A 24794-nucleotide genomic window follows, 5' to 3' on the forward strand; every position below is an offset into this window, starting at 1 on the left:
TTTTTTATTTATTTAATTTATTTTTTTATAGTTTGTGTATAAAATGTTTGGCTACATCTAATCCAAGGTTTATTGAGTAAAAAAGCGTCGTTGTTTTCTTTCTTAAACAGTGTAAAATATACCTGTATGGGTTTTTCTAAGGGAGCGTAACCCAGCGTCGGTGAAAAACCACAGTGTCAACAAGAACTACAAAGTCCATAATTCCTCGTTTCCGTTTCCTAGTGACGGTGGCGCGTTGGTGGTGTGTTGGCGCGGGAAAACCGAAAGGAACGCAGTGCAGTGTTGGAAAGGACGCGCGAGGGACGGTGTGTGCTGTGGGTTACAGGTGTAGTTTCAAACGGATTAACAAGAAGCAGCTGCGTGCAGCGGTTTCTCCTCAGGTAAAGAAAACAGACGGAGCATCCGTCGCTAATGTTACCCTGACTCGTGTGGGAGGAACTCAGTGTGAAGAGCTGCAGGGGAACTTCATTCAGCATCTGTAGGAAGTGAGTCTAGTTGGACTCTAGTCGTTTTAAGGTCATGTTGGTGCTGAAGCTCTAAAGTAAGCACAAGTGAGAGGTGTGAGCATCGATGAAGCAGCACTACACAACACAACCCAATGAAGTTACACACAGAATTAGAGACTACATGTCAACATGTATGAAGTAGAAAAAAGGAAAGTGGAGAACCACTGTATGTTATTACTGCTGCTGTTCCTTTCCTTACGAATCTATTTAAATAAGCGTTATTATTTTTCAACTTTCTAGCAAACTTTTTTTTCTTTGTTTGCAAAATTGCAATATGATGGTGGATAAGGGCCTAAAAGCCAATCCTATCCTACCTACAAAGCCAAGAACGGACCAGCCCCTCCGTACCTGATGGCAATGGTCAAAAGCTGGTCCACACCGAAGTGGTGGAACGAGCTTCCCCTGGGTGTCCGAACGGCAGAGTTGCTCACTGTCTTCAAACGCAGACTGAAAATATTCAGAGAATACTCGGGCGAATAGCAGAGTGTTCACCTTATTGACTTGTGTTTAGTAGAGTCTAAACTTAGAGGTATCTTTTTAGTCTATTCAAGTTTTTCTTGGGAAAATAGTAAAGCACTTTTGTAAGTCACTCTGAATAAGAGTGTCTGCTAAATGCCTAAATGTAAATGTAAATGTCACAGCTTGTAATGCACTTATGTGTGTTCTTTATTAGTGGCTCAAAGTGTGATTTACACTTGCTGACTATAGGGAGAGACCAGGAGCAAGAAATACAGATTCTCACATAAGTGTGCTTTAAAATGATATACATAAAAAAAGACCTCTCAGAATTAGATTATGGTAAAGTTAAGAATGTTTTTTTTTTCCATCTATCCATAAAGTTACCATTCAGTATACAAACTGAGAAAAACAGTTGTATCTCACTAGTACGTCTTGGATTAACATACAATGATAGAAGATCGGTAGATTCTATAATGAAAGCGTATTATTTATGTCTCTGAAGGATCTGCAATGGCTGTGTCCTTGACTGCAGTTGCTGAACAGCTGTTAAAGGATGTCCGAAGGACGTACTCTGAGAAATCCCAAAGTAAGTAGCAGTAGGTTAGAAATGTTTTATCTTGTTGTAAAAGCATTTGAAATGGCAAATAAACAAAGTTGTAATTTCCTAAAATGAGTGCTTACCTTCAATATGTGATGCCTCCTCTATCACTTCACCGCCATTTATGGACATATTATATTTTTATCCTCTAACTAGAAGGTTGATGTTGGTATGTATAAAGGCAAAAGTGCATGACTTAGCTAAAACTGTATAAGCAATCATCTTATCAGTTTATGTTCATAGATAACAGTGTGAGAAACTACAGAATCAGGACCGTTTAAGATTACTTCTCAGCTGAACACAATTTGCATAATGTTCCTCAGACACCAAACATGTCTTGACTTGATCGAGTACATTTACAATAAGGGGAAAACTAAAATGAAAAATCTGCTTTTAATAACCCTCATTTAACAAACGTATGGCATTTGTTAGATGTGTCCTGTGCAAAGCAAGTTAGACTTTAATCATTTTTCCGATATAAGTGACGGAGGTAGTGTTGGGAGTCTTACCAAAGGACTATCATTGGTATAGAGTACTGGTGTGCTTTCCTGAGACTGTAATGAACCATGTCTGCGACATGGAGGGCAGTGGTGTAACCCACTACTCACGATTAGTCTAATTTAGACCACCTGGGTATCTTTCTAGATGCTATAGAGCTGATTGCACTCAGACAACCACAAGCAGCCATAGCAGAAGACCTGTTATCATTTAATTCAAATGCAGAACACTTTACAGAATTACTGGGTTATATCAGTAATTGACCCTATCTGAGGGTCAAAAAGATTGAAACAATGGACACATAAAGAAGTTTGTAGCTTTAAATTAATATGGTAGCTTAAAGTAAAAAAATTGTAAACATTATAATGATATAGGCTACGAGTGGCTCAGCAGAATAAGACCCTGATACTATGGCCAGAGGATTGTGATTACAAATCCTGGGCCGTGCTGCTTCGCCATCTGCAGGCGGAGCCTGAGAGAACACAACTGGCCTTGCTCTCTCTGGGTGGGTAGATGGCGCTCTCTTCCATAATCACTTCCATTGTGGCCACCAGAGCTGGGTATCCAGCCTTTTTCTCAAAGCTTGTTGGCTGTCTAGTGATGCTTAATTGGCGGCAGTTTGAAAAAGAGTCCTAGTGAGTGTAAGTGGGTTAATTGGCTCAGCTAAACTGGGGAGACAAACAATGGATTAACCTTTTCTTCAATCATATGTGGTTATTGTTTCCATTCATGTTTAATAATCTTTACTATTGTGAAAGAATTGGCCATGAACTGCAGTTCCTTACAGTGGAACTTGGTAAAAATACACGTTACAGATCTATAGAGCCATTTGAGTGCTTTAGTTTGTCCCTCCTTTTACTGCAGCAGCAGCCTACACTGTCCTTGGAAGCCTTTACACTAGCTTTTGAAACATTATCGTGAGGATCTGATGTTGGCTAATAAGCTCTGCAACTTTAACTCATTCCAAAAGTAATGGATGGACCTCCTCACTCCAGAGAAAGCAGCATTTGGAATGGGGCATGGAGATTTCAGGCTCACATGGGGTAACTCCAGAGCATCCCATTGCATCTCTTGTAGTTTATAAAGCTAATACAAGCTTTGTGTGTGCAGTGGAACACCTGTAAGCAAAATGGCAAAATTGGATAATTAAAAGGGGGGATTACATACGTTGGACAGTGTATTCATTAAATCCTTGTTTGATAAAGGAGACTAAATCAAACCTACATATTGCAGATATTGTAACAACAGCTTCTATGTTTGCCTATCACTTGAATGTATGTAGAATAAGATTAAGAAGGTCATTTTGGATCATTTCTGTCAGTTTATTCACCATGAAATGTTCACACAGTGGTGTATTCATATGGTCTAAAAAGTTTATTTCAAACAAAATCATACCTGACTGCTATAGATGTGCTAATAGTTGCTTTTTCTCTTTTCTTCCTTTAGTACCTGATGACCTGCTAATAGCGTGAGTATATTTGTGCATAAAGGTCTTTTGTTGGAGTAACTGTCTCTACTGTCCAGGGAAAGCCTTTTGAAGCATTGCTGTTAGGATTTGATTGCATTCAGCTACAAGAACATTTCGTGAAGCCAGGATGTTTGATGATCACCACCAATCCTAACTCCCCAACTCATCCCTATCAAACTATTAGATGTATCACCATCATTCGAGAGAACACTGTTCTATCTATCTGCAATACTTACAGGGACTAGACAATAATACAGGGACTAGACAAGCTGTGTGTGCATTTGCACATCTGTGTCAGCAATGGGTGCGACTTAAAGTAGCTAAATGCATTTATTTGAAGGGATGTCCATGAACATTTGCACAAACAGTGTACCTCCATTTTTGCTGCTATTTTTTGACCTCTTGGCATAATGTGAATCTGGCAGTTGTCTTCTACACTGTGTCAAAATTTATACAAATAATCCAATAGAAATCCTCCAAAATGACATGTAATACAATATACCATTAAAATTGCCATTGAAAGTTCAGAGGGTTTTTTTCTTTTCCTAGTGAAGAGTGAACCATGACAGCAACAGCAGGATTTTGGTCTACTTCCCTGATTCTGATGTTAATTAGTCATGTAATTATGTTAAAATGCAGACAGCCCAAGTTCAAAAAGTTCATATAGGCTGACCTGACCCCACTGAACGTCATCTTTTGCAAGGACCCTTCATCTTGCTTTTGAAAGCCCATTTAAGTCCTTTAGACTTGTCTGTTTAGATACCTCCATGCCACTTGGGGTCAAGGCTGCTGCTCCTCCTGGGCTGCTTATTTGTTTCAGATGTCATCGTCTGAATAAAACATGACTTTTAAATGCACTCGTAAAGCCGCAATAGCAGTCATGCAGCAATCCCCAGGGGAAACATTAGGCCACGGTAATTACTGTTAGCGGGCATCACGTGGCTCTCTAAATGGCATTTTAGTGTCACTGAGAAGCCGGTGAGGTGCTTTATTGGGGAAGTGATTGTGGTTGGAGAGTGCCACTTTCTCATGTCAGGTTTCTATGGCGACATTACTGCGTCCTGGTGGTACGCAAGATGTTTCCTCACACTGGTTGGATGAACTGAGTTGGAGGGTTTTTCCACTTATAGCAGGTTTCTTTCAGCCACTGATGTCTACTAACCACCATTGTCTGTTAACCACAAAAAGAAGCCTAAGAAATAACGGGACTTTCATGCTCTTTGTTCCTGTGTGTTTGTGGCTTGACTTTCTCCATATATATGATCTAGTTTCTCTGTTCAAATATGGAGCAAACAGAGTTTAATATTGGAACTCACCTTTACACTTTTAATATCTCTCTCTTTTTCAGATTGCGATTTGTGTTTGGCTCGTGTACCCTGCAGGCCTTAGATCTGGTGGACCGACGCTCTGTAACTTGTGTGTCCTCCCCCAGTGGCCGAGTAGCATTTCAGGTACGATGGAAATGAGAAACATTACTGAATAGTAGTACTTAATAAAAGTAGTACCTTGTACTGTTGTTGTAACACCAGTAACCTATTTAAATCATAAAAAATGTGTTCTCCTAAGTCTGAAATAAAAAAAACCTTAAATAGAGCTTCTACACGATCATATCAGAATATTATGACCACCCTTGAGGTGGCATGAACTCATTTTCCCTCATTAGATCAGCTCCACAGACCATATAGGAGCGCTTTATAGCTCCTCTGTAATTACAGACTGTAGTCCATCTGTTTTTCTGCATTCTTTGTTAGCCTCCTTTAATCGTGTTCTTCAGTGGTCAGGACCCCTCTCGGCAGGTATTATTATGGTGTGGTGGGTCATTTTCAGCACAGCAGTTACACTGGAATGGTGGTCACATGTTAGTAGTGGTAGAAGTGGATGAAACACAGCAGTGCTGCTGGTGTGTAATTCTATTCTTATATTTTGGAATAATTGTAATGTTCTTCATGTGCGTTTTAACATTAAAACATTTATAAACTATGATTTAAACAGTTTATTCGCACTAACATATTATTGCATTTGACTGATGCTCTTATCCAGAGCAATTTGCATCAACTTGAATCATGTTCCACAGGTAGATTAATGCAGTGTTGGGATTCTTGCACAAGGATTGTTTTGGTGTAGTGTGGTGAGATTGGCCAGATAATTGATCCACAGCCTGCTACAGGAAATGTGGTATTGTTGGCCACTACGCTGCACCAACCACATTTGAATTATGTTCACTATATTTCCCTTCTCCTTGTACTTGTCTCGTAAGGCACACTGTATGCATGTGAGCGTTGTCAGAGAGTCTATTGGCTTTTGTTGCTTGATGTGACCAGAAACCATGTACTTGCTTGCAAAACAACCAGCCACAAAATGTTATTTTTGTGTGACATCCATTCATCCATCTTCATCCATCTTCTTTTCTGCTTCTTCCTGGTCAGGGTCAGGGTCACAGTCAGCCTAGAGCCTACTGGGAATCGTTACAACAAATACAGATCAACATGATACAAAGTAATATGGCACTGGGGAAAACGCAAGATATGTTGTCTCATTTGCTGCTAACTGCTTCAAGAAACAGTCATGAGTAACTTTAAGCCAAGGTGTCTTGCACATCACAAACCTTTTCCCCAGCAAACCAGTTTCCTGTTGGACTGATAATAAACAGAAATGCTTACTTGTGGCAGTGTAGACATCTCGTCACAGGGCGACTGACAAAATCAGAGAATACTCAGTACAGTAAATATATCAGAGTGTCTGTACTTTTGCAGATCCAGAGACTATTGTACTTTGAACCTACAAGTAGTGAAGCCCAGCATTTCCTGTAAAACCTTAATTCCCATTATTATTATTTAATACTCTTGTCTCTAGTGGTGTTGATGAGTTCACATACCGAGTGACTCACAGGCCTCTAGTGGTTATAGACCACCCTAGCTGTTTTGGTAAGTCCAGTCCTGGTTCTTCTACATGAGCAGAGCTGAGCAGATGCTATCTCTTCTTCCTCTGCTTCAGCCAGAGGCTGTTGTAGTTTTCCACCCGGTGATGCTCACATTCCAGTAAGTCTAGCCCAACAGGGTGCGCTGTGAGTGGGCACCAGTGGCTCTCTGAGAGACCTCAGGGGTGTGTGGAAACCCTCTGTTTTTTTTTTGTTTTTTTTTCCTCTCCCCAATTTCTTCTGTGCTTGGCACTGTGTGGTGAGCCTGAAAATTTCCACTAAACGCCCACTCAGAGACCTTTTAGGGGGGGAAAGAAAAGAAACAAAAAGAAAATAAACATTAATGGAAGGAATATTGTATGAAATCCTGTGACTCAGATCCTCTCTGCCTTTGTTTCATCTGATCGTAAACTGACGCTCGTCTGTCAAAACGAGAGGCATTCCTGGCTTTTCTTTTTGTTGGCTTGGTTAACTTTGGATGTCTTGTTGGTGACCAGATGTTTTCATGATTAATAACCCTGATTTCTCATAGTGCAATTTCTCTTAGTTAATCCCCTCTTTTCGGAGGGGTCTGGAGACATGTTGTATAACAGAAGTCTTGAGACAGCATGTCAGCTGAGTGTGAAAACTGGCTGTTCCTCGCAAGTCAAACAGCAGTAAAAAGTGGAATTCTGCTCCATGATATTTAAGATGGAGACTACGCTAGATGTTTGTTTGTTTGATCTTTTATGGCACATGAGCAGTTCTTGGAAAGGTTGTAATCTCATATAGATTACTGCAATTCTCCTTAGGTGTCATGTTTACCCTGACTCTATTTAATAAACAGTGCAGCTGCTGTTGCAATTGACATGCCGTATCCATGCTATTTGTGATAGAGACAGTAGTACACCCTGATCTCTTCACTGGATCCATTTCCAGTTTAAGGTGCTCATGTTTGGTTTTAAACATGTCAGCTCTTGATCCTACATCACTGGCTCTACCCTTATTCCCCCCAAATATGTCTCTGAAGTCTTTAGATTAATAACTCTTGGTCTAGGCTCAACATGTCTTTGGGGTCCCTGTGCAGTGGATCAGTCTACCCTTAAAAATAAAGTGGTTTCATCCATTGCCATTTTTTAGGCATGTAAACATTAAGGGTAGCACAAATTCAATTTTATGCAATAAATTAGTCTCTAGATGCAATACATTTTGCAGACAGAAATGGCAGAAATACCAGAGTGCCTTGTGTTCTTATGCTAATAGTAGTAGCAGGGTAAGAGCCCTCCCCCTCTTTGCAAACTTTATTGTGGTAAGATGTACCCGGATGTATATTTTTAGATATTGTCAGTGGTTTCAATGAAAGCTGTCAGCCGTCCAGTTATAAATTCATGTGTTTCAAACTCCTGTTTTAAAACGTATTAACACTGTTTCACTGTTAGTAATTAGGTAATTATGTTTATTAGCAAAATGTACAAACTTTCAGCTGCTCCTTCAGCTTCAGCTTCCTCATGAACGGCATGACATTTTCTACTAGGACTTACTGACACCTTATTGAATCCATCTTGCCCTCCACACACTGCAAGCATCACCGAGCTGCCATCATGCTTCACTCTAGATGGGATGTTCTGTTCAGTGTATGCTTCATTCTTCCTCCTCCAGACATACCACTGATCCATAAGCTTAAGTAAATTTGTTGCATTCCAGCTTTGTTTCATTGCTTCAAAAAAGAAAAATCACCAAATCTCTGTGGCTTGTTTATGTGGTTTAAGCAGATTTGAGCTTGACTTGTGCTATGCTTTTGGGTCAGTAGAGGCGATGAACGTGGAGACCCTTAGCGTTTAGTATGCACCTTATTGTGCAAACTGAACCCTTAATGTCTGCTGCCACCAAATCTTGCTGCAGGTCTTTCGCAATAACCTGAGGGTTTTTTGACCACCTGACTCCTCAGGAATCTGGTGGCATCCAGTGATAGCTTCTTCTTTCTGTCATGTACAGGTAGTGTAGCCAATGTTGCTTTAACTTTGAACTTGTGAACTATGAGAAACAGATCTTACTTCTGTTTCTCTAGGAGCATTCAGTGTCTTTGCTCTCTTTCTGTACCAATTTACTTGTTTGTGAAAGAAATGATCTTGACTATGTAACTTATGGACTCTTGACTTATTTTTAACCATACAGTCAAACACAGTCAACAAGACCCTTAATCTGTCCAGGTATTGAATGTGTTTTATCTCAAGCACACCTGATGCAACTAATGAGTTCATGAATGATGATCTTCTGAAATAAAAAAAGTGTCTACTAAATGTTGGAGCATTGCTGTAAAAATATGATTGCATTCAGCGACAAGAACATTAGTAACCTCACCTCATCCCAAACTCCCCAACTCATCCCAAAAACTTTGGAAGAAGCATCATCATTCCAGAGAACACAGTCCCACTACACATATTTGTAATTTAAATAGTTCCATCAGAGCTCTTAATGTGTTGATTGTGGAAACTCACTTTGTGATAAGGATAAACATACAATTACTTGTGCAGGCTAGTTAAGAGTTATAACTGGACATTAGGTCTGCAGTTTGTGGAGGCTAATGAAAGCATGAAAACATACTTTTATATAATTTTAGATCCTAAGGGATTCTCCCATGTGCCATGTAGTTGAATAAATTGTGTTCTTTATTTGGTATAATGCCATAGTACCGATTTCTGTGATACAATGAATGAGGCGTCTGCATTTGCACAAATAAGCAAAAAGTTACATTGTGGCATATTTGAAGTATGTGACACATAATGGTTGTTTTTTAGAAAACACTGTCAAGATAGGTCAAAAATAAAAAGACACACACAAAAGGTGCATTATAGAGGCCCACTTGAGTGCCAGTGATTCATCCAAATGGTTGGAGAATACATTGTGATTTGCTAGAGTGCTCTTTTGTTGAGTTGTATTGTCATATGTGTAAATGCTTAAAAGCCAACAGGAGATGGCTTTTTGTTGTATTAGGTAAAGGTCAATACTGTGATGATAATTGGCATATGGTTTATTCTATAGGCTTGATGCTGTGTGTTGAGCTATCTCTTAAAATCTGGAGTGTATGGAATGTAAAAGAGGGGGTTGGCAAATAAAACAACATCTCCAACTCCTACTCATAATATACTAATACAGGCTGTGCAACCAGCAACAGAAGTGTGAATCTAAATTGAGGTTCTGATCCTGAGTTTTTTATTGACCTTCTTGCAGGCCCTTTGCTTAAGACCATATTGAAATCCCATAGTTTAAATAAGAGTCTGCAGTTTACCAGTAATTTGTTACTCTGTGGGTGTTGTTTAATGTGTGGGGGTTGGTGTTGTTAATGAACTTGGCTTCCTGAGTTTAATATGTTCGCATTTCTGTGCTTTAATGCAGATGCAAAGTGCTTCATTATGTTAGCATCTTGAAAGAGAGGATGCATTGAAGTGTTATTTTGCAGTGTGTGTTTAGATGTGTACTTATCAATAGATACAGGTATAGATTGTCTCTTTAGACAGGACAATGTAAACTAAATGTCTGCCTTTGTTAGATGTTTCTCACATAGATTTTCAGAGGGATGAAAAGATTGTGTTGTGACATTCCTCTTGTAACCATCTTGGGATGGGATACCCTTCATTGCCTTTGTGGTATGTTAAGTTGGCATCTAACGTATATATTTCAGAGTTGTTACGAGATGCTCAGTGTTGTTTGCATTATCTGTGGCTGCTCATAATGTTTTGATGCATGAATGTACAGTGTATCACAAAAGTGAGTACACCCCTCACATTTCTGCAGATATTTAAGTATATCTTCTCATGGGACAACACTGACAAAATGACACTTTGACACAATGAAAAGTATGTGTCAGTCAGTGTGCAGCTTATATAACAGTGTAAATTTATTCTTCCCTCAAAACAACTCAATATACAGCCAACAAAAGTAAGTACACCCCTTAGTGAAAGTTCATGAAGTGTCAATATTTGTGTGGCCACCATTATTTTCCAGAACTGCCCTAACTCTCCTGGACATGGAGTTTACCAGAGCTTCACAGGTTGCCACTGGAATGCTTTTCCACTCCTCCATGACGACATCATGGAGCTGGAGGATATTCGAGACTTTGCGCTCCTCCACCTTCCCCTTGAGGATGCCCCAAAGATGTTCTATTGGATTTAGGTCTGGGGACATGCTTGGCCAGTCCATCACCTTTACCCTCAGCCTCTTCAATAAAGCAGTGGCCGTCTTAGAGGTGTGTTTGGGGTCATTATCATGCTGGAACAATGCCCTGCGACCCAGTTTCCGGAGGGAGGGGATCATGCTCTGCTTCAGTATTTCACAGTACTATATTGGAGTTCATGTGTCCCTTAATGAAATGTAACTCCTCAACACCTGCTGCACAGCCCTAGACCATGGCATTCCCACCACCATGCTTGACTGTAGGCATGACACACTTATCTTTGTACTCCTCACCTAATTGCTGCCACACATGCTTGAGACCATCTGAACCAAACAAATTAATCTTGGTCTCATCAGACCATAAGACATGGTTCCAGTAATCCATGTCCTTTGTTAACATATCTTCAGCAAACTGTTTGTGGGCTGTCTTGTGTACAGACTTCAGAAGAGGCTTCCTTCTGGGGTGACAGCCATGCAGACCAATTTGATGTAGTGTGTGGCGTATGGTCTGAGCACTGACAGGCTGACCCCCCAACTCTTCAATCTCTGCAGCAAATCAGGTCTGTTCTGAGTGGACCCTGCTCTTTTAAAACACTGAATGATCACTGTGCTGCAGCTCAGTTTCAGGGTGTTGGTAATCTTCTTGTAGCCTTGGTCATCTTCATGTAGCACAACAATTTATCTTTTAAGATCCTCAGAGAGTTTTTTGCCATGAGGTGCCATGTTGGAACTTTCAGTGACCAGTATGAGAGAGTGTGAGAGCTGTACTACAAAATTGAACACACCTGCTCCCTGTGCACACCTGAGACCTAGTAACAGTAACAAGTTACATGACATTTTGGAGGAAAAATTACAAGCAGTGCTCAATTTGGACATTTAGGGGTGTAGTCTCTTAGGGGTGTACTCACTTTTGTTGCAGGTGGTTTAGACATTAATGGCTGTATATTGAGTTGTTTTGAGGGAAGAATAAATTTACACTGTTATATAAGCTGCACACTGACTGACACATACTTTTCATTGTGTCAAAGTGTCATTCTGTGTTGTCCCATGAAAAGATACATTTTAAATATCTGCAGAAATGTGAAGGGTGTACTCACTTTTGTGATACACTGTAATTGCTACATTTCCTTCGGAATCAATAAAGTGTCCGTCTGTTTATCTGTGTAATGCCATATAAGCAGTTACAGTATATTTTGCATGACGACTATTCTCGTCTAATTGTGCTTGTAAAACTGAGCTAATTCTTGGTCTACTTTAAGTTTTTCAGATCATGATACAGTACCAGTATATTAATGTTTGAGTTATTTGCTTACTAGGAACATATTTTTCATTTTTCCTCATTATTTATTTTTCCGCAAATACTTTGCAGTGAAAGCATATTGCACAACAAAACAGGGAGTATCAAAGAGTCATTAAAATAATCTAAATCTCAAAATACACACCCTTTACTTTGATTACTGCTTCAAACACAAGGCATGCAGGTTTTAGCAGGTTTCAGCAGGAAATCACCTGACATGTCTGCCCATGTTTGTCCAGCTGGACTGTAGACAGAAATGCTCTTACTTTGAAAGGCTATTTCATTCAGTTTTGCTATGACGTGTTTAAGCCATTAATGGACCCTAGATCATCAGTAAGTCTGTTATTAATATTCAGACATATTATTCAGTAGCTATTATGAATTATCTAGAATTTATTATGAAATTATCTATAGTCAGACTAAGGCCGGGCAGTATATCACCAGTTTTGGTAAAGGCAGATACAGGCTTACTGTATTCTTTTTTTTTTTTTTTTTTCCCAGTTGTAGTAATATTTTAAAACAGGAGCACACTATTTTGTAACCACTCGGTCATGGACATACCATGACCGAGTGGTTACAAAATAGTGTGCTCCTGTTCCCAGCCGTTTGATTATATATATTTAAATTCTGTTTTTTGTGTTAAAATAACAGTATAGATTAAACATGATTAATATGGTATAAATTCAATACAGGTATGGTATACATTAAAACATTATGTCTAATCTGGTCTGATATTGCAATCCCATCATATATTTAGAATTTATAGTGACTGACTTTTTTCTGTTGCCAAACCCTAAATGTGACTAATGTGGTTTTTGTAGATGAGTGTGTGAGGAATTTAAAAAAAGGCCCTAAAGGGTTAAATGTAGAAATTGTCCATGCAGTTATGCTTTATGACTCTCTGCCTATATAAAAGCAGGACTTTCATATAATGAAATATAAGTTTATGCAAATATGAAGCATTTATTAATCATGAAGAAATGTGTCTGTGGTGTTCAGGTGTACCAGCCTTTGACAAGAACTGTTTGTCTGCAGTGTGTGCTATGTGTTTACTGGCAGATACAGTGTGTATGCAATCTGCGCTGCACCCAATAAAAGTTTTCTGGTCTTTATTTATTTAATTAGAGTGATAGAATATTTCTAGGGAGTCAGATAGCACATTTCCTCTCATCCAGCGCCCGGCCCTCCTCCCTCATGGCTTTGAGTCTGAGGGGAATAGATTTCATTAATATCTCATTTCACTTGTCATCCTGTATGAGGATCAGTGAGCCTAATAACAACCTGCCCCTGGGCCACCGTCCAGCTGTTCCCAGATCAGAATCTCATTCCGTTTGCATTGACCCCTACCCGGACCCTTTATTTGCCACTGACCTTAGGATGAATAAGGAAGGTAGATGATTTATATGGCTTCTGTGTGAAGGTTAAGTGTGGTGGCTGTTAATTAGGCTGAGACATATCATGAAGATGCTCTTCACTCCCTGTGGTTGTTGTGGGAAATAAAAATGTGTTATGTATGCTGTAATGAATGAGTTGGTAAGTGCATATTGCATTCACAAATAGAATTTAGTATAGACTGTATTGGTGCAGCTACGGTAGGCATGTCATGTCAGTTTGTTTAACAGTGTGGGTCTTTTATTAATTAAAAGAAATGATATGTTTTCTAGTTATTCTCATGGTACTTAAGTTTAAGGAAGTTGTGACGCTCAGGCTTAAAACATCTGATTGGACTTTTTACATCCTGAACACACAGGAATTTTTGTTGTCATTGTTTTTGAACCTTTTTACACAATTTACTTCATCATTTCATGAAGGGTTATTATTATATTTTTTTATGGGTCCCAGAAGTGATTCTTCATTTTTGTTAAGAATGTTGACCTACGGATGAACTTGTCCTCTCTCTTGACCTCGAACAACTTTGCCTTACCTTTTTGCGCTCTGTGTAGCAACAAGCACCTACATGCATTTCTCTATTAACTTCTGTTGGAGCACAAATAATTTCTTCTCAGCTTGCCTTGAAGAAATTTGAACCTGTCTTTGCTGTGAAGTAGAGAGCTTGGAAAATGGTCTTTGACCAAATGAAGATCTCACACACACATTCCTCAGAATGCGTATCCTCTCTAATACTAGTAATGTAATTCTAGCGAAAAACAAAACCTTCATTTTGGCCAAAAGGAGGCAGTGGTTTGAGAGTTGTGTGTACTGGTCCTTCGCTGTGATTAGTGCACCTCTCTAGTGGTGCTGAGTAAGAAAGATGAGTAGACTGCTTTTTAAGGTGTGTTTGCTTTACCATGTTCTCTGGTAACAAAGGTTTTGTTTAGCTTGTTTGTCCGATGGCTTAGACTGCCCTGTTCGACTTACATGCTGTCCTAACATCATTCAAATGTAATTCAAATGTACTAGCAAATTGAGTCGCAAACCTTTCACGTTTCTTCACTGGAAATTTCATGTAAATAAACAACATGTCAGACATTAGCTACAGACTAAGGTGCACAAGAGTACACTGACTGGACAAACAAACCCAATGAATGTCTTTTGAACAGATGTCCTAGTGTGAGGTAAGAAAATTCTGGATTATCCCAACATACAATCATACATTTGTTTGTGTTTATCCGGTTGGTATGCTCTGGCTTTTAAAGGCGCCCTAGAATGGAAAACGGTATCTACCTTGGCATAGTTAAATAATGAGAGTACAGTACATGGAAGTGACATACTGTAAACCACAAACTCTTGTGTATCTTCATTAAGACAAATCCAGCATAACCAAAACTGCTTTAAAACCGACCAAAATGAAAACCCCAAACTATTACACAACAGTCTTGACGCTCAGTCCACTTGCAAAAGAACGAGGGGACACTATGGAGGAAGCAGTGATGGGTGTATTTGCATGTTTAAGCCAGATGGTGGCATGTTGCAGGGCACGGAAGACTGAAAAAGACACAAGGGCCAACTGGAGGAAGCTGGTGAAGGAGTCAGGTTAAAGCTAATGCTAGGCTGACCAGAGAAGGAAGAAAGCGGTACCTGGGCTAAAAGCTTACTCAGATGACTGGCTGCAATCTCTTCAGCTTGCGAACCGCACATCGTGCGACACTGAGAGGACCCAGAGAGGACTGCAAAATTATCAGATAGACGCAGGATAATCACAAAAAATGATTACAACATTTATTTATTTATTTTTACAGTTCTTAGCTAGTAATGGCAGGTAATAGAAGAGTTGGGATTTTGACATTGACACTAGTTCATGCCACCTGTTAGGACAAGCTGTCAGCTTTTTACAATGCCTTGGGTGTACCTCATAAACAGGGATGACATTTTTGTTTGGTTTGTTTGTTTTTGTTGTAATTCCTTCACTCAATATAGTAAATCCCACGAGCCTTTCCTCTATATCGAACCGGCTCAGCGCAGGCAAATAGAGTTTTGTCTGAACCAGAAATGAAAAGTTAGTAAAGTGATTTGGTTGTGGACGTGAGAACAAGCAGGGAGTAAACAGGCCACAGGCAGTTGCTCATTTAGGCTAATGCTTTAAAGGCCTTCCTCGGCATGTAGAGTTCCCATGGGTGCGCCCCTCTTACCGGCAGCAGCACATCATTTAGGTCTGTTACCACAGCCCTCCTCTGACACTAATGAATTAGCTGGCCTTTGGCTGCTTGGAGATAATGCCTGGTGTTTGTCACACTGGCTGCTTTGGGGTCCGAAGCTGATCTTTTCACTGCTCTAATGAGGTGAGATGCTGCAGAGATGGGCACTGGAGACTGGAGATAGGTGAGAATTTGGAGAGAAATGAGAGTTCACCGTGTTGCTATGGATTTTTTTAACTAATAGGGAAGTGTGACTACTGTTGATGACCAAGTGGGTCGTAATTGTCCCCACCGTTGTTGATACTAACAGATAGTAATACATTGCTCTGTAGCAAATTGGCTTCTTACTTGTCATGCTTTTGCTATGACAAATTCATGTGCTGCGCCTGCCGTATTGAGCAGCATGTACAGTCCACAGGAAAAGGAAATACCGCTTTTGTGGTAGGCCACTGCTGACTGACCTCTCACGTACTTATCATGTGGTTTTGAAGAAATACATTGATGGTTCATACTCTCATCAGTGACATTTCAGCTTTACCATCAGCTCTCCATCTGTTGCTAAAGGACTAATGAGTCTGTTCACATGATGACACACATTTATTGATTTTTTGATCTGAAAGCAAAAAATGGGTGACCACAAAGAATTCACTTTTTCTGTCTGTGAAGAGTTCCAGTATTCTTTACCAGTCTACTTTTCAGTAAACTTAGTGACCTTGAACACATCTTTCAAGCAGGTAAAGCTTACAGTTATGGTGTTATTATTGCTGTTGTTTTTGTTGTTATTAATAAGAGTATGCACTCACCTTATAGGGATTCCAGCTTTGTTCTATTGTGAAACTTCTCTTAGTGGCAGCTCACCACCACATTCAACGTAACACCTCTTCAGGGGTTTCATTTTGCCTGATATTTGGCAGCTTAAACATAGAATATCAGCCTTATTTACTTATTTGTTTTCGTTAAAGATGTGTGCTGAATGCTTAAAGCTAAAGTTCAACCATTCCCAGTTACATCAAATAAACCCTATACATAAACAAACACTTGCAATTAGGAACATTTAATGTGTGTTCAAAACACTTTCAGGAAATATGAATGGCAAACACAGCTGTTGGAGTACAGCAAATGCCACCATCAGTTGCGTATGACTATGAGACATGGAGGGACGATGCTTTCAGCGCCAGCCAACATGTAAACACAGTATTAGCACTTAGTATTGGAATGTGATTTAAAGTGCTTTAAGCTGTCAAAACGACCTCTGCTTTAATAACTTTAATGTACACATTACACATGCATATTGTCAAGTGCAATTTCCAGCCACTTGCTCTCGTGATTAGTGTTGTCAGGTCTTTGGGCTGTCATTTTTAAAAATCTGCTCTTACCAGGTCTTGTTTCTGGTTGTGATATGTAGTGTAGACTAATTGGTTTACTGTGGAAAGATGAAAAGCTTCATGGATGATCACTCTTGGTTCTTTGTGATTTACAGCTGAATGTGGAGGCAGAGACCACCCTTGAAGATGTCACACATGTGAGATGTGGCTTCTAACCAGCTTCTTAGCAGTCACATCATGTGTCACTTGGTTTTTTTTTTGGTTTTTTTTAGAAAACCCAGTTATGGTAACATGCACAGTTGTTAGAGTAGGCGTTTTTGTGGACTGCCTGCAGGGCCTAAAATGGTCTTTGGTTTTAGTCCTTTTGCACTGAACACATTAGGCCATGGACTCCAAAACATGTTGGAAACATCCCTTTGAGATTCTGATTTGTGTTGACATGATAGCCTTTCTCAATTGCTCAGATTTTACAGGAACACTTTTTATCCTATGAATCTTACAGTCTGCGACGTTCCAAAGTGTTCTATTGGATTTAGATCCGGTGACTGTGAAGGCCACTGTAGAACACTGATCTGGTTATCATGTTTTTGAAACCTGTTGGCAGCAACTTTTGCTTTGTGACATGGTGCATTATCATGCTGGAGTAGGTATTAAAATAGGTGTAAATTGTGACCTTGAGTGGATGCACGAGGTCAGCAACAATGATGTGACATTGATTTAACAATCATGCCATGCTCAAAATCATGATTGTTGATGTGATTGGTAACAGTAGCTGCTGGCCCCCATCTGCATGATTTCCTACATTGGCTGATTAGTTTAGTGATTAGATGAATTGTATGAATGAGTAGATTAGTACAGGTCTTTTCAATAAAGTGTTCAATGAGTGTTACACGAGTATGAAAAAAGATCTTAAAATAACTGATGGGATTGAATTCTAGTATCTGTAGAGGGGCAGTAGGGCATGCTTTATCCTTTATCCTACTCTAAGTATAAAGTGTCAGCGTCTTTATACAGGGTTATCATTTTTGTTTTCCCAGAAATTCACCAATCACGTCCCATGTCTAAGATTAAAAGGATTCCGTAATGACTGCTGTTGGTTTGAATAATTCCATTAGAATTGCTTCATATGCTTTACTCATGCTTATAGACCTAAGTGTCCAGTTCACAGGAAAAGGGAGTGCTAAAGGGAATTGGCTGTAATATTTTTTGGAATTGGTCTTTTCCACATTGTTGTACCAGAATGGAATGTGAATGTAGTAAAACCAAGATGTTTAATTCGGCAATCAGCTTTATAAAGAGACCTCATAAAATGTCCTGTCCTTTTATTTTTGATAAAACTTTAAACAAACCCAAAAAGCAAACTGTCTTAGGGGCTGGTCATCACCCCACTCTTGGAGTCCGCCGACTTCCCACAAACCGACATTCGATTCAGCTGCTCCCGCGAGGGCCATCGGGGCCATTTGCACCGTCTGATGATGGATTATTTATCGCCTTCTCCAAGATCGTCTCCAAACTTTCTTGGAGCTTTTTTAAAAGGTCCCTGGAGTGCAGAGAGTTTTTTGCTCCGCGGTAAAGACTGAAGCCAAGTCCCCGTTTGGGCCTGGAACACATGTTTTTGTCGTAGTGATATACGACTGAATTTCGTGGCACTGGTGGAATCCCCTCCCAGCTGCTGGACCAGGACCAACATGTGAGGCACAGAATGAGTGGGGGACTAAAAATGCTCTGATATGATTGTGGTCAGTATGGAATGAAAGTGTGGTGACCATATGACCGCTTGCACTCAGACAACCAGGGTTTGTTTGTGATGATTAAGACCAAGACACTGAACTCTAAAATAAGACCTGCTACAGAGATAGATTAAGGCAGAGGAAGTGTGACACCCACCTCTGCTTGCTAAACTCTCACTTTTCTTTTTGTGGGCAAAGCTGAATGAGGTTTGGTGATGGCTCTCTTCAGTGTTGAGTGTGGTGAAATATTAAAGGTGATTTCAGGCAATAAGAGATTCTGGCCTCAAACATGCCACTCGGCTGTTGATTGGTTTTAAACAGCCCCCAACGACCTGATGACAAGACTGTGCTAGCTGGCCTCTACTAACTTCTGTTCACGTTTATATCATGTTTAATTGTGTAATTCTTCCTAGTTAATTGGATTTAATGCACTAGATATTAACTTAAACTCATTGTTTTTATGTGTTCGTATTATTATTAATGCTGATGAGTTTGGTGCTTTCCCAGCTCAATTACATTTGACAAAATCCCAAAGGGCTTTAGAGCGAAATGCAGAATAACTTGGGGACCACTGGAAGCTTTAAACAAGACTCAGTATAGTATACACAAAATGTCATCCTTAAAATGCATATCTGCACCATGACCAGTTAACTACCAGGTTTAGTAGGTGTTGTAGAGCAGGGTAAGAACCAAATTGTGCTGGACTCTGGCCTTCCAGAAGCGTAATTGGACACTCCTGCTCTAATTTTAGAGTAGTGTACCTCTAAATAGTGCCGATAAGGCCTTTTCATAGACTTTTTTTTTACCACTGACCATGGCATGACCTCCAGTTGACTCTCAGCTTAGCACTTACCATGCGATTGGCCCACATGTTGTCCCTGCCCTGTCTATCCTCCTCGGTACTCTGACCTTCACCTCTTTTGGCTCCAGTGTTGTAATTACTCGGCCTGTGAATCACCTGCAATGCAGTGTCACGTTTTGACAAAGTGGGGCTTTTTTTATTTTGCGGGGCAGAGGAGGAAGGTAATTTAGTATGGCTAGTGAATTTGTCAGTGTTTGGGGAGGGATAATGGAGTGTGTGTTGGTGTCGGAGCAGCATTCGTTCTGCTGATGGTCTCTGATTAATATGTCCAGTTAATGTGCTCATGAGTCATGCTCTGCACTGGACCTTCGTTAGGTTTTGTATCTGATGAAAATCATGGAGAAGATTTGCTTTAGTTATGAGTTTGTCGCCACCGCCATGAAAGGAAATCTTTTTTTGGCACTTTGTCATTAAGTCATGATCTGAATGCTAAACCGTCTGTGCTGCGGTTCAGATCACGAAGTCCTCTCAGGACAATTCATCATGGTGAGTTGATGAGTGAAAAAGCACTATAGGCTTGTCCACTGCCATTCTACCCCTTGCTTCACACTGATGGTAATGCAGTTATTCCATGCCATCATTAAAAGGACGTATGAGCTTCATTTTACACATGACCCTCATGGGAGACGCTAGAGACTTGGTAAGTTTAATGTGATTGTGTTCTCTCAGACATGCTTATGTGCTTTCCTACACTGTGTGACACGGTTCAAGGTGACTGGTATTGTATGTTTTTTTTTCTCACTGTAGTTTTATCCATGTTTATAGCTAGCACCGTGTCTTACAGTGTCATAACCCACAACAAGCTTGCTTGAGAGTGAGATTTTACTCTGAACTCCACAGTGGAGCTGTATGCGAGAGGAAATCTCTTCGCGGTGACGGGCAGATAGTCACACTATGAGTGTACTGGATGTGTTTGGTCAGCTGCTGTAATTCCCCAACTACACTGTGTAAATGCACTGTGCTGAAGTCTCGAAGGGCGCACACACACACAACCAACCTCAGAATCCCACATATTGCTGGTATGTGGGGGTTTTGTGTAGGACTATGTACTGTTGGTGTTTTTAGAGAGAGTAATTCTCTCTCTCGTTCTATCTGTCTCTCTCTTTCCCCACCTTGCTGTTCCATTCCAAAATTTTACAGGTATTGGGAGGATCAGGCCGTCTCTATACTTGCTATACATCCTGTCATTACTGCCCCTGTCCTGCCTTCTCGTTCTCTGTGCTCAGGAGGAATGAAAGTCTGGTGGTAAGTTCACTTCCATGTCTTTTTTTTTTTTTCTTTCAGAATTCACTGATACTGCTTTTGAGGACTCACATCAGCACATTTAAAAAAAATCCACGTGTAAAATTCCAGTCATTTTGATCTACCTAAATGAGAAGCCTGACTGTTAAAACATGTATACCCCAAGTAAGTGTACAAACCAGTGCTATTAAAACATGATGTGTACACCAAATGGAAATATCCCAATACTAGTAGGCACTATTATCCCACTGTGATGTCATCTGGTTGTAGAGGATTTAGTCCTGCAGAAAGTAAGCCAGCCAGTTGTTCTGAATGACGTATCGGAGTCACACTTATTTGAGCAACAGTTGCCATTTCTCACACATTCTTAACATCCCCTTGTTTCTCTCCAAAAGGTTAATTTGACTACTGATCTTTTTTCTTTTTTTTCTTTTTTAAAACCCACTCTGGACCTCCAACGGCAGCCATCTGTAGCATTGAAGGAGATCGCTAGTTAACTAGCTAGTCAGTCAAAGCTGGCCCATGCATACATTTGATCAGGGTGCACATACTGGTATCCACAGCAACTGCAAACAAATGAGGTAGCTGTCACAAACCGACCGGCGCATTTCTGTGTGCGGTGTGTCAGAGAGTGGAGAAACTCACGAAACACAGACAAGACTGACTCACTAAACATGCCCGAGAACTGAGAAAAAGTAAAAGATAAATAACAAGGCTTGCTCAGCAAACTGAAAACTGATCAGTAAGCAGATCATTCTTAAATAAAAGTAGAATCAAGACTAAATAAATTCAGAGATTCTCTGAATTCTCAGATTTCTGTTAGTTTACCATTATTCTTCATACTTTTGCAATCCATCAAAACTGTTTACATGTTAACATGTTATTCACCCACTAAAGGTTAGCTTTGGATACAGTTTGCTTGTTTTTGTTATTTTAATATGATGGATTTTGGATAGCAAAAATCCATGTTCTTATGTTATCATAATGTTAAAGGTCAGGCTTGGATGGAGTTTTTCTTCTTTTTGTTAGTTTAACACTGTTGGATCTTTCGTTCAAGGTTGCCATTTTAGCCTGTATTGCTGTAACAAATGTGAGATACTGGGGTCTGCTAGCTGCTAGACTAACATACCCTCCTCCTCCCCAAAGTGCGTGTTCATTGCAGTTTATTAAAATATAAAACAAGCAGTATATAGTCCCTTATTTACTAAGATGATTTGAGTGACCTTTCAACACCATTTGATTTTTTGGGACAACAGATTTATATCTCACCCTACCACACACAAAGGTCTTGGGTCAGGGTTCATGAGCAGACCCTCAGACCTTCTTCACAAAAGGATGAGATTTGATGGTGATGTCCTCTGTTCTCCCAGCCTTCCCACAATTGCCTGCTCTGAAGTCCCATGGTGCAAGACCAAGTTTGCATGGATAACATTTGGAGTCTCTTGTTTCTTTTCTACTCTGCTCTGGCAAACTGTCCTTTGATCGCGTGGCCTGGATTCAAGGGGAGCTTTCCATGTCTTTCACCACAGAATAACATTTCAATCAGCCTGCTGCAAGCCCCCGGAGAGTCAGCGGCTAAAATTAGGCCGCCTGTCTGAGAAAGCGTCCAGTGGCAAGCCCAAAAGAGAGTTTTTAACATTATGGCCTCCTAATATTCACATCCCCAGTGGTAGAATCAGACTCGCAAGAATATGCTGTGTGGTGGACGTTGGAGTTCTCCCTTCTATATTGGCATCTGGTTTTGAACTGTAGGGAGGCCTGTTTGCTAAAACTGGGCTTCATTGGATGCTTTAGCAGTCACTTTGAATGGGATTGAACTCGCTCTTCTCCTTCATGACCCTCTGACCTGAAGAGAAAACAAACAGAGTTTAAAAACAGAAAGAGCTGGGTCTGAAATTCTCATCAGACCTCCGCCACGTCTGGTGCCTGTGTTGTCAGAGTTTATGCACCAGCCTGCATGTGTGGGAAGCAGGCTTCTGTGGTCTCTGCAGCTGTAACAGACACATGTGCACACACATCCGACAGTTGTCCTGGTAGTACTGCCGCACAAGTGAGCCTCCTGTGTGGGTAGCCAATAGGGAAGAGTATTTGATTTTTTTTTGTTTGTTTGATTTACCGTCATCATGCTTATTTGTATATCGTTTATTAATGGCCGTTGACACAAACCAGGTCCTATCCCCAAGTGAGCAAGCCAGAGCTGACAGTGGCAGGAAAAAACTCCATCAAAGCGAGAGGAAGAAACCTTAAGAGGAACCATGACTCAAAAGGGGAACCCATCCACCCCTGGGCGACACCGGAGAGCAGAACAGATAACAAAACAAAAGCAACAAAAATAAAGAATGAAGAAATGAGAAATGGATACGCAGTAAGGAATAAAGAAACAGCAGTAGGTCTACGATTATACAGAGGTTCTCAGATTTAACCACTGAGCGCCAGAGATCAATGATTTAAAGCTTATCAGAGGTGAAAATGAAACCCATACTTTCCATTTTAAATTGAAGATGTAAGAAAGGAAGCAGAAATGAATGATAAATCTGTGATTTCCATGCTACTATGAATATGGAAAGAATAATTAGCTTGAGTAGTAATGGGTTTAGGAAGGTCTTATGCTTACTATTTTATTTATATTTTTTGTTTTTTAATTATTAAGTTAACTAGCACTATAATGTCCATGTTTAATATGTGAGACATAAACACACTGAATGGTAAACTAGTGCTCTCTTACTTCTCCCCTTTTTTTTAATTTGTTTTCAACAAATTCATTTCATTTGATTCTGATTGACAGCAGAATGACCCCTTGCGCAGTTTGCTGTGTATAAATTGATCATGATTTAGACATACTTTACATTTTTGTTACATTTCTATGACTATATCTTTACTGTATATCTGCATTTTTGTGTTTTTTGACATAATTGGTTTTGTTTTGTTGTTTAATCAGTGTGGGAACATCAAATTATCATGATAAATGGACCAATAGAAATGCTCCAAAATGGCTTGGATATTTTTACATTGACTTCCATTGGAGTTAAGGGTTTTTTCTTTGCCTGTAAAGTTGCCAATTTGCAGATACAAGTTTTTATTCTGCAGCTGCAACAATCTATAAATGTCATTACGCATTTTATATATTGATGTAGATATATCCATTTAGCTTAACATGAGATGCTTGTGTGTGTTGCCCAGCCAGTCAAAACATAAAAAAATAAAAAGCCTTGGTTGAGTAAATAAATACTAATAAATGCCTGAATAGCAAAGAGGAACTGTTCAGTTGACTGGCTATGTTTCCATGAACTCTACTTTTGGTACAAAGCTTGAATAAATTACTCACATAAACCAGTTACTCTTTAACACATTAAACACATTAAGTCATTTACATATCTCTCCATCTAAGAGCCTCCTACACGCATTCACTTCTCACTCTCAACTGTTTTCTTGTTACTCATTTCCTTTACAATCAATTTGCTTTACATTGATTTTGCCTTCATATCTCTCTTAGCCTTATCTAACCTGATGGGGCTCTCATCTGTCTTTTTCTTCCTCTTAGATTCATGACTATTTTTGGCCTGGTAAACACACATCGAGACAATGGGTTTTTGATGACTCCCATAACCATAAACCTGAAAATGGACAGGTGTTTCATGTATAAAATATGTGGGGGGAAAATAAAAGCCTGTGTTAATGTAAACTAATTTGGTCTTGTTTTGCACATACACTTCTGATGAGGCTTTAACTCACACTCCAACTGACATCAACTGAGATCTTTCATGTCTCTTTTAATTCTTCTCCCTTTCTCAGTTCTGTAGAATTTCTGTAAGATTGGATTTCTGGCAAGATGTTTCCTGATGTGCTCTGCTTGGCTATCTAACGGACATGTCTTTCTTTTTAACCCCCAGTGTAAGCACATTTTGGCAGCCTACCTGTGCCAGGCCATGGACCTATGCCAGCAAGAGCAGGTCTCAGATCAGCAGATGACCCTCATCCTCTCAGGAAGAGCCCAGCCGGATCCATAAAAACACCATCCTGGAAGTAACCACCCAAAATGCGTACCAATGTTGGATCCCAGTGCAGTAGGTGCCGTGTGTTTGGCAGTGTTTTTGTTCCGCATCGGTTTCAGCAGCAGTCGCAAAGAAAACCTCTTTATCTTTTCACTTCCAAACACATCAGTCTG

General features: G+C 40.0%; 1 protein-coding gene across 1 annotated transcript; it reads left to right on the forward strand.

Moving 5' to 3' along the window:
• The first annotated feature begins 346 nt into the window (after positions 1–346).
• Positions 347–24742, forward strand: zswim7 (zinc finger, SWIM-type containing 7). The gene is made up of 6 exons (XM_072675059.1): positions 347–380; positions 1468–1551; positions 3508–3529; positions 4878–4980; positions 20528–20632; positions 24520–24742. The coding sequence occupies exons 2-6, from the start codon at positions 1476–1478 to the stop codon at positions 24634–24636; spliced, it is 423 nt and encodes a 140-aa protein (XP_072531160.1). The 5' UTR covers positions 347–380; positions 1468–1475; the 3' UTR covers positions 24637–24742.
• Positions 24743–24794: the final 52 nt, after the last annotated feature.

Source organism: Salminus brasiliensis, chromosome 1 (genome assembly GCF_030463535.1).
Source record: "Salminus brasiliensis chromosome 1, fSalBra1.hap2, whole genome shotgun sequence".
NCBI classification, from domain to species: Eukaryota; Metazoa; Chordata; class Actinopteri; order Characiformes; family Bryconidae; genus Salminus; species Salminus brasiliensis.

What these genes read in the sequence shown, in the direction of transcription:
- zswim7 (XM_072675059.1), top strand. Translation starts at nt 1,476, where the DNA reads ATGGCTGTGTCCTTGACTGCAGTTGCTGAACAGCTGTTAAAGGATGTC. An exon ending in CCTGATGACCTGCTAATAGC is followed by an intron (nt 3,530 to 4,877) that starts GTGAGTATATTT and finishes TCTCTTTTTCAG; the next exon opens with ATTGCGATTTGTGTTTGGCT. An exon ending in GTGGCCGAGTAGCATTTCAG is followed by an intron (nt 4,981 to 20,527) that starts GTACGATGGAAA and finishes AAAATTTTACAG; the next exon opens with GTATTGGGAGGATCAGGCCG.